The sequence below is a fragment of the Vicia villosa genome, linkage group LG4 (assembly GCF_029867415.1).
Source record: "Vicia villosa cultivar HV-30 ecotype Madison, WI linkage group LG4, Vvil1.0, whole genome shotgun sequence".
Classification (NCBI taxonomy): Eukaryota; Viridiplantae; Streptophyta; class Magnoliopsida; order Fabales; family Fabaceae; genus Vicia; species Vicia villosa.
In genome coordinates this window covers 66613356-66624557 of record NC_081183.1, presented here as the reverse complement: position 1 = coordinate 66624557, position 11202 = coordinate 66613356, and the positions used below count along the sequence as shown (strand labels likewise).

The 11202-nt window shown below is 41.6% G+C and overlaps 1 protein-coding gene across 1 annotated transcript; it reads right to left on the bottom strand.

The window, feature by feature from the left end:
* Positions 1–529: 529 nt before the first annotated feature.
* On the bottom strand, positions 530–2281 carry LOC131597319 (uncharacterized). Its single transcript, XM_058870023.1, has one exon. It carries the CDS (start codon positions 2279–2281, stop codon positions 530–532), a length of 1752 nt encoding a protein of 583 aa, XP_058726006.1.
* Between the last annotated feature and the right edge of the window lie 8921 nt (positions 2282–11202).

The window sequence follows — 11202 nt, the reverse complement described above, 5'->3', positions numbered from 1 at the left end:
CTTTCAACATTCCAATCAACTTTTCTTTTACATCCTCATTCAAAGAAGCCCCCTATTTTAACCTCCCTTCTCATCTCTTCGGTGCCAAGATTCACCGTCTCAATAGGCTCTTGATGTGGCTCGATCATTTTCTCTTCTTGTTTCAACAATCTGGCCAACTCATCAGGGAGTTCACAATCTTCTTCATCCCCTTCTTCAGCGGTATAGATAGGATTGTCGAAGTCATAACGAGGCATAGCAAGATCGTTGTCAACAGAATCCGGAGGAGAAGTGGATCTGCATGGATTATGATTTATGCTTTATTTTAGAATGGAGGGATGGTGATGAATAAGAAACGTTGCCCTTTTTTATTTATTTATAACAAATGTAAAAGTAAAAATGAAAGACAGGGAACAAAATATTTGAATGCAAAAACGTCCATTTATTAATGATTTTAACATTGAAAAACAACAAATGATGCCCTACATGTATTCACTGTGTCTTGGGCAGAACACAGGAATTATTGTATGATAAACAAAAACAAACAGTATTACTCTTGATCAAAAGCAATTGAGATGATGTCCTCGGACGACCAGTTGAGAAGCTTCTGTCCTGGGGCACACGGCTTAATCCATTCTTCAATGTCATAATCGCTATCCATATCATCATCAGCAGCACAGACATGATCTTTGACGATGCCAGCACTAGAGAACTTGATCGGAACGAAGGTCCTAGCCTTCTTGGGGGCCTCATTAGATGAACTATGACCCACTTGATAACCAATCCCACATTTATCCTGCTTGACTGGTAAATCCAAGACTCGGCCCCATCCTTCAGGATGACCAGATTCAACCACAGCTTTAGCTTCCTTTAGTGAAGACATGGGAGCTTCCAACTTCTTATTTTCAACATAAGGGATCTTGATGGTCTGGACAGCCTCAAAGGCTTGGCAAGGCGTCTCGTGGACCTCTCCTTCCACATCAATATACCTGAAGGACGCAAGATGGCTTACCACGTGTTCTTCCTCCCCACATATTGTGACTATCTTTCCTTGAGTCGCAAATTTGAGTTTCTGATGCAATGTGGAAGTCACGGCCCCAGCAGCATGGATCCATGGACGTCCCAGGAGACAACTGTAAGACGGGTGGATATCCATCACAAATAAAGTAATAGTGAAGAGCTGAGGACCTATCATTATCGGCAAGTCAACCTCCCCAAATACTGATCTCTTTGATCCATCAAAGGCTCTCACCGTCAATTCACTCGGCCTTGTCTCAACACCAGAATAGTCTAGCCTCATCAAAGACGACTTCGGTAATACATTCAAAGAAGATCCATTATCCACGAGAACACGTGATAACGTAGTCCCTTTACACTCCACTGATATATGCAAAGCTCTATTATGGTTTCTACCTTCGGAAGGCAAGTCTGCATCAGTGAATCCCAATCCATTACCAGCGTTGATGTTTGACACCACCCCTTCAAGTTGATTCACCGAGATTTCCGGAGGGACAAAGGCAGTACTTAGAAGTCTCAACAAAGCATTTCGGTGTGTTTCCGAACACAAGAGCAACTGCAAGATCGAAATATTTGATTGAGTTTGACTCAACTGGTTAACCACTTTATACTCACTTTTCTTGATGATCTTTAGGAACTCTTCCATCTCTTTGGCCACAGTGCCTTCAGAATTAGAGCTTTGCCCCTGATCCACTATATCTTCTACCCCTCTTTTCCCTTTTGCTTGAGCTAGAGCTTCTGTATTATCATTGCAAGTATTCTGGGGAGGATTGAAAATACGACCACTTCTCGTCATTCTTCCAATGCCCACAACATTATCAACATCTTCTTTCTCCACCGGCGCTTTAACCTCATACTTGGCCCCTTGGTAGAAAACTTCTCCCCCATAATTCCATGGGATCGCTCTTTCACTAGTATACGGGACGGGACCAGGCAACGTAATGACCAAAGGAGGTGCTCTGGCGGGAATTGGAATCTTGGCAGGAGTATACGGGATGGATGCCACATTAACTTCGTTTTCAACCATTTCAAGACGTCGCACATGCTCAAACTGTAGATACCCACTATCTATCAAATGTTGAACACCACTTTTCACCTTGTCACAAACTGAGGAAATGGTCATGCAATCGGTACATAATTCTCCACAACCAATGTATAGACCCATCCTCAATAGTTCTATCTTCAATAATGGCAACAGAGAGCCCAATTCGGTTACATCCTTGACCAAGCAAGCGTCTTCAACAACCTCGATGGCATTTGCAGCATGAGTTCCATGGGGAGGCATGGGATTTTGAACAACATTAGGTCCTTGAGTAGGAGTAAACTCAATGGCCTTAGAGTCGAGAAGATTTTGAACCAGATTTTTTAATGCCTTACAATTTTCAATATTGTGCCCAGGTGCCCCAGAGTGGAACTCGCATCTTGCGTTGGCATCCTAATTAGCAGGCAGCTTAGCAGGAGTGGCCAAAGTTCTTAATTGGACCAACTTCAAATTGAGGAGATATGGCAGTACTTGAGCATATGTCATCGGGATCGGATCGAAAACCATTTCTGGCATTTTCGGCCGTTGTTGATACTGACGTGGCGGATACCCTTGTTGTTGATGTTGGAAGGGAGCATTTGGTATAGTCACAGCGGCTACTTGTTGATGAGCCTGATTTCTGCCTCCACTATAGTACGCAACACTAGTCTCACCTTCTCTCTTCTTGGCAAACCCATTGTATGGCTTCTTTCCACCAGCCCCAGAGGAGGAACTAGCAGCACTTGGATTCTGTATTCTACCAGCCTTAATCCCACTTTCAATTTGTTCACCAATCATAACTAGCTCGGCGAAACTCGAGGATGCAGAGCAGGCGGAGTAGTATTGGCCCTCCAAAGTATTGGTAAGCAGGTTCATCATCTCTTTTTCAGCATGGGTGGCTGGACTCTAGCCGCCAACTCGCGCCATTTCTGCGCATATTATTTGAAGGATTCATTAGCTTTCTGGGCTAGATTCTATAACTGAGTGTGATTCGGGGCCATGTCAACATTATACTGATATTGCTTTACAAAGGCCTCAACCAGATCCCTCCAACTTCGGATGTCAGTTCTCTCCAACCTCATATACCATTCCAAGGATGCCCCAGTCAGGCTATCTTGGAAAAAGTGCATCAACAGTCCTTCGTCCTCAGAGTATACATGCATTTTGCGATAGTAAGCTCGGACATGTGTCTTAGGCCAAGTTTTCCCATTGTATTTCTCAAAATCAGGTACTTTGAATTTCGGTGGCACACAGACGCCAGGAACCAAACCCAAATCACTGATATCCATACCAAGTCCTTGTCCTTCCATTGCCCTCATCCTCTCTTCTAGACCTCTAAACATCCTTCCAGCATCATGTGGAAATCCCCATTCACTTTCAGGAAACAAGTCCTCATGTCGGTCCTCCTCCAACACGGGGATAGCAGCAGGCCTTCTGATTTGTTGTGTGGTTTGTCCTTCAAGAGTAGGCTGAGGAGGCCCACGGGGATTACCTTTATTAGTAGCAGGAGGAATTACACCAGGTCCTCCGTTCACAGGCTCACCATTGACACGAATATCAGCAGAATTTCTTTGCGGGGGTCCGCAACAACCTGAGCAACTGTGTCCATCCTGATTCTGAGCTCTTCTTGGCGATCAGCCATGCTTTGCATGACTTCCATGAACTTAGCCATCTGAGCAGTAACCTGAGTTCTCATCTGGATAAGATCGTCCCTTAACTGATCCATTTGCAGTGAATGATTAGCCCTTGTGTAGTAGCGATGCGTAGGTGGAGGTGCAATTGCTGAAAGAGAAAACCTGGTCAGTTAAACAAGAAAACCATCTGGTGTACCTGTCATGTGTATGAATGCATGAAATGCATGTGTGCATGGATATGTCATGTTTTTATTTTTAGGAAACCTTGGCTTTGTCTCAAACCAACAACACAAAATAATAGAAGGAACTGAAATACCACCAAGATGAATAAGAAAACTCCATTAGATTTATAACCAAGTTCTTGACATAATCAGAATCACAAATCAATCCGCTCTCATGAGCCAAAAAAACAAACAAATGGAACCAGGAACCCCATCCAACAAGTCTGGTGGTGATTCAAACAACAAAACCATCACTAAGCGGGATCTCCCATGTCCACATACGGAGGGGGCTTTCTTCGATGTTCTTATCGCTCCAGGCCTTCATTTCTTTGAAAAGCTTTTTGGTATTATCATGGGTTGGCCTCTTAATGATCTCTTGAATCAGCAGGTCTTTTCTGAAGTGCATTGTCTCCACGTGGCGGTGCTTCAGCTCCCATTACCTAGCTTCCTCTTGAACTTGAGCATTACTCTGATCTTTTTCTCTCACCTGACTTGTCAACTTTCGGATCTCTTCATAACATTTCTCTATCTTTCCTTGGCTTTCCAACAGGAGTTTGTCCGCTTTCTTACGACGAGCCTTCTCTGAATTGGCTTCTTCAGTCTGAATTTGGAGTCTTTCAGTCAACTCTGCCAACTGAGCCTCGTAATGCTCTTTCATCTTCTTCTCTTGGGTTTCGATAGATTTAGAGCCTATAGTCATTCTTGGCCTCTTTTGAGAAGTGCTCCCTCTAGCATACAATTCTTCGAGCTCCATCTCTCTTAATTTCAACTTATGGAATGCAGAGAGCTTCTCTTGTCGAGCGGTATTCATATTAACGAGCACTGTTTCTACCTGTTCGGTTAACTTTCTGTTCTGCTCCACCGTTTCATTATAACGAGACATGGAAACAATGTTTGGTTGTTCGCCAGCAAGGGGATACAAAGGATCTTTAGGAGGTAAAGGCATCCCTTGAGAATCGGCCACAGATTTGACCCACTTAGTATAATCCTCGTAAGTAGCACAGTCTCTCTGGCCAAAATGTTTCTTATCTCGCCAATAAATACTCTTCCAAGCTTGCACCGCTTCTGCCATCTTCCCATTATCGGTGGTTGAATGATAGAAAATAGTCTCATCAATCTCTGTTTGCTCAGGAGGACTTACAAAAGCGTATCCATATGTTCTCCTAGCCAAGATGGGATTATAATTGATTCCACCTCTAAGACCCATGAGAGGCACATTATTGAACTTTCCGCAACTCATAATAACCTCCATGTCATCTAAAGCTCTATTGTACCAGACGATATCTTTGGCCCTCAGCCCCATAATCCTCTCAGCCCATTTAGAAGTGTGCCTATTATCAATGAAAGCTCCGCGTTCAGGCAAATGCGATCTGAACCAACGATATAACAATGGGGCACAACATCTAATGAAACCTCCCTTTTGACTATTCTTGTGATGAATGGAGTGATAGACATCCCCCAAAAGTGTAGGAACCGGGTTTTGCAGAATGAATATATGAATTGCATTCATGTCCACAAAGTTAGGCACATTTGAGAACATCATGATACCATAGATACTTAGAGCGAGGATAGCCCTAAATGTGTCCCATTCTTTTCCCACAACAGCATCACAAGCTTTTTGAACCAAAAACTCCATGCGAAAACCAAGGCATCCCCCTTTCTTGGAGAGATTTGCTTCCACGACTGACTTGCTTAAATAAAGAGCCTTAGAAATTTCAATGGACGTAGGGGCCTCCATGGTGCCATAGTATGGAACTTCTTCTTTTTTGACCGGAACACCATGGAAAAGAGAATACTCTTCTAATGTAGGAACCAAGAGGTAGTCGGGGAACGTGAAACAGCGAAGAGAAGGGTTGTAGAACTGAAGCAGGGTATGAACTCCTTCTTGCTCGTACTTGGTGAATGGCATCTTGAGAAGGCTCAGAATATACCCATATTTTTCTCGGAACTTGGTTGACTCATCTGGCATAATCTTCTTTGCTAAACACTCAAGAGAATCCAGATTCGGATTCGGGAATGTATAGGAGAGGTTGCGTCTACCAGTCTTCATTGGTGGAGCCATGTGTTGGTCGGAGACAAAGCCAAAAGTTCCTGAAAATAAATGAACATGCATGTTAAATGATATGGTGGAATGCATTTCATTGGGAGAATCCTAAAGTCTTTTCATCATTTTTCTTTTCTCTTTTTTTTTTCTTTCTTTTTTTCCTTTTTTTTTTTGAGGTAAAAAATTGTATATATTTTTATCGGAAATAGACTTTAGGATTCTCCACGAATGAAGTGAGGTGGATGCAATAGCGTGATGTGTCATGTGTGTGATGTGGTGAGAGACTGAGTGTCTCTCGCAACTATGGATATCTGGGTAGCACTGAATACAATAGGTTCAAAATTCCGGCTTCAGATTGCAATATGGAAATCTGGGTATGATGAAAGCTAGTATCCTGTCCCTCCCCAAACTCACAGGTATGAATTCTAGACATGGACAGGTGGTTCCTAATGGTCACTAGGGTCTACAGTTCCCATGGGGTACAAAGTGTTTGAGGCAACAAGCGTGCCAGACACAGTGTTCCATGAAAGAACCTCGGCCAGTTGTGGTACCCCATGTCAATCTCGATCATAGCAAGCGCTACGGGAGTCAACATGAGCATCCACGCTAATCCTATGTGTCACTGGCCTGGGTAGTGGGCCTTTTACCTCACAAAACCCCCCACCTGCAAAACAAAACAGGAAAATATGTGGCCCCCACGGGGACCCATAATATAGTCCAGATGCATGATGTGCAAGCGCAAATAAACATGATATGCAAACATATATACAAAAAGTAAACATGTAAACAAATAAATAAACACCCAATAAAAGAAACAAACAAAGGCTAGGATCGACTCGCTAGGAATGGACCAGCACAGGTCTATCAACATCCCCAGCAGTGTCGCCAGCTGTCGCACGCTCGCGAAAAATGAACAGAGTCGCCACCAATATATTTATCCCATAAGGGAAATGAATATCAGAAAACCTAGCAAAGGAAGGAACAGGGTCTTGCGACCAGAAAATAAGGTACGGGAGTCGGTTACGCAAGGGGAAGGTATTAGCACCCCTCGCGCCCATCGTACTCGATGATATCCACCTATGTTTGTTTCTATCTAAAGGGTGTGTACTATGTCTATGTCTATATGCGAATGAATGCAAAATGTAGGGAAAAGAAAGAATTGTACCCACACGGGCCCTACCCCGCTGCCTACGTATCCTTTTCAGGAATCAGAGTTACCGTAGCTCGGCTCACGATTTTCTGTTTGTTTTTGTGTTTTTTAGTTGGGCGGAGTTAACGTCGCACTCCACGATGCTCGACCTTTGGAGACTTACACGCCTAATTATGGAATGGATTCAACATGTTCTTAAGAATTCTACGAAGGCGAGAGATAGAAGAGAGTCTGGGCGTTTCGAATGGAACCCTTAAGCAAGGGAGATTCGAGTTACCGTTTGGTTTGTGTTTTTTAGAAATTGGGAACTTACGCTCGGATGGTTCCCTTAAGCAAGGGAGATCCAAGCACTCGAATGATTCCCTTAAGCAAGGGAGATTCAAGCTTTCATCCCCTATTTAATGATTTTCACTTTTTTTATTAATGTTTTAGATGTTTTCTTTGTATTTTTTAAAGGGAATTTATTCAACTATTTGTTAAGTGTTTTAATATTGAAAATAAAAAAGGATGGAAAAAGGGGGGACTAGCCTAGTTTCTAAACCTAGAGTTATTGTTTAAAAGAGAAATTCTAAGTCTAAACTATGCTAAGCAAGTCTAAAAAATATACACAAACAATATTAATTAAAAGAAATTAAAGTAAGGATTAAAATCTAAACTAAACATGGAAATATTCACAAGCAATTTGATATTTATTCATCATGTTGAAACTATTTTCAAAAATTAAAACAAAAAAAAACTATTTATTTTTTATTATGGAACCAATCAAAAATTAAAGAAAAATAAATCAATTAAATCCTAAAAACAATTATTCCTAAAAATTCTACTTAGCACCAAAACTATTTTACAAAACATGGAAATTGAATTAATAAGCAAAAGAGGAAAATATAAGACTATTTTTATTTGTTGTCTTTTTATTATTAACAGGAGGTGAGAAAGTAAAAGGAAATTGGACTTGAATCAATTAGAATGGCAAACATGGGTCTGAACGAGGGGGTGGTAAAAGCCAGGGCGCTAAGGCCCAGTCCAAGCAAGCGGTGGTACATTAGTGAAACAGAGGTGCAGTCCAGAAAATAGCATGACCAAAGCGCAATAGGGCCCATCCTTACCACAATTGATTCAATTCACTTTTTATTCTATTTTTATTTTCATTTTCAGCATGTGTATTATTGTTATTATCATGTGGCCTGATTAAAACGTGACATGCAAAATAAGCAAAATATCAATTGGTCAAGGCATGAGTTAAGTGACTAAAGGACAAAAGCAAAAATATGAGCTAATCATAACATGACAACGCATCAAGCCAATGATTTGAATAAAACAAAGTCTCAAACTTATGGGAAACAGACCAATGGTATACTGCCACGTGAGCAGACGGAAAGAAAGCCATTAAACACACAGACGCCGGAGATCCTCTCTCCGGTCGTCTTCTCTGGATGCTCCCACGGCGGAGCTACACATTTTTTTTCCAGAAATCAACGAAACCACCATCAATCAACTCGGAATCTTGCACTGATTCTGAATCTATGTTCCAATTCGTCTAATTCTTCCTCTAAGTTCTTAGCCGTGGACAAATATGAAACCCTAGCTTGAGTAAAATTCGCCAAAACACACGCAAATGTCACAGAGATGATCCACATGATGAGTAATGTTCAAAAAGCGACTTAATCAACCTAGCAAACGTACACTCATATTGAACCGAACCACATTTAATCAATTGAAAATTTCAAGCAAATATTGCAAACATCAGTTACATTCCAGATGCATACATGACACATACATGATGCTAGCAGGCTCAGCAATGGTTTGAGGACGTACGTGAAAGAGTTCTTGAATGATTAGCTTCGGAGAGCTTCGCGTTTTCAGATCTAGATCTTGAAAGCGACGCCTACATTTAGTCCACTCGAGAAATAAACTCAGTTCTTCGCAGCAGCCTTTGGAGTCTGAACAGAGGCGATTCTTGCTTGAAAAAAACGAGGGAGAAGCTAGGTGAAGCAGTAATGATGATGATGCTTCGTTGAAGCTTGATGAGTAATAGAAACGGAGAATCCTGAAGCCTAAGTCGTGGCAGTTACGACGGCGAGATTAGAAGCTTGGTTATGCTTCAATGAAGGTTGCTTCAATGGAGGTTGCTTCGGTGGAGGTTCTTCAATGGAGGTTTGTGATGGTGGTTATGGAGTTTGTTACAAGATGTAACAAACTTTTCTTGCCATGGAGAGAGAGGAGAAGATGGAGAGGGTGGAGTAGAGAGAAGAGAGTGATGAGAGGAGAGTCTGAAAAGAGAAAAGTGGGAGAATGAAAGCGTGACCCTTTGTTGTGTGTGAGGTGTGGCTTCATATAGAGTGAGGTGAGAGTGACTCTTTTGGACCTGAGCAGTGTGGGATATTTCTCCTCAAGACTTAGTGAGCAAGGGTTGTAATTGAAGTAAGTTTGTAGTGAGCTTTCCTACGTATCATACTTTGCATGGGGGAATATGGAAAGTGGTGATTGGTTGTGTTGCAGCGAATAAAAACCATGTATATCTCTCACTTTGGGTCCACATTACTTTCTCCTTAGACACTTTCATGACACAAACTTAGGCTCATTGTAACAAGATGATGGGAATGAAGGATTATGATATTGGTGATTTCTTGAGATATGGCTTGGTGTGGGAGTTAAATGATCTCAAACTTGGAGTGTTGCTACTACCAATGCCTATGGTGTGCATGACATGAACCTGACCCACGTCCTATTCAAAACATAAATTGGCGAGAACGTGACTTTAGGTCCTTATATTTTGTTCATCACGTGTCCAACCCTAGTGATCATGGATTCATTGGGAAGACGGCGTGGCAAGGAGGAGTTTGATACCAAAATTGATCTGAATAGAAATTTGTAGGCCTCTAAAATTGTCTTCAAAGTTAGCACACTAAATGTTTGTGGGAATGTCATGCGTGTGGCCTGGATTTTGGCCTGCCTGATGCTGCACCTTGGCCAGTGTGAGGGAGTGACTTTGGAGATTCATAACTGATCCAATATTCATTCAAATGACTCAATTATTGATTTATTGTGTAGGGGACATGGAGTAGAGTAGATGCATACCAAGTTTACACCTTATGGGTCCTTGTGTGTCTCTATAATCAACCTCAAAGTTAGCACGCCACGCGTTTGATGAATTGCGTCACGCGTGCCTTAGACTTAACCCAGCAACATGACTTGAATAACTTGGAACCTTCAAACTTTGCACTTTTGTATCTTTTCAACCATGATTCAAATGCAAAAACTTTTAACTACAAAGTTGTAGTGTGCCATGAGATGAACAATTTTTGTGTTGAGCTTGTTTTGAAATGAGGCCTAGAAACACGTGTAAACTGGGCCTAAAGTGAGCTGACCAACCATTTCCCAAACTTTCCAGAATTATTCTAAGTGTAGAACTTTCTTTTTATGGCAACTTCAATTTTCACCTAACTTTCCAATTTTGGAAACTTTTACATTTTCTTGATTTTGTTCATTTTGTTGACTTTTCTTGACCAATTTTCAACCAAAAGTCAATATTTGACATTTGACCCTGATTTTGACCACAAAAGTCAACTTTTCCTGATTTTCCGATTTCAGATGAATTTCCCGATTAATCCGTTTCTGATCTGATTCTCAAACAGTTTTCAACCAAAGGGCTCCAATGAATACTTCCTCCAGACAACCATATTTCATACTCAAAAATCATCTCCTGATTATATGTTGACCGAGAAGTCAACTGGGTTGACTTTGGTCAAAACCCTAGTTTGAAAAGCCTGATGAACTTGAGGATTGTATCTTTTAACCGGAGCTTTGACTCGGAGAGAATGAAACCCTGATTTTAGGAGTATGCCCATGGAAATGATCCTCTTCAATAAGACCTCAGATCTGACTCTTTTAACCAAGAATTTTCCCCAACCTCAGCCTCTTTTTGTCAATTTTCTTGAGTAGTAACTGTGATATGAATGTATTAGATGAATGACCTACATGAGGTATGTACATGAATGTGATATGAAAGCCAATTGGATATAAATAAATGGGCAAATTTTGGGGTGCAACACTATGGATGGAATTTTCCCCCAGGCTTCCTGACACAGGCCATGTCCGGTGACATGGGCACCCGTGTCAGGCCACTGACTTGCCAC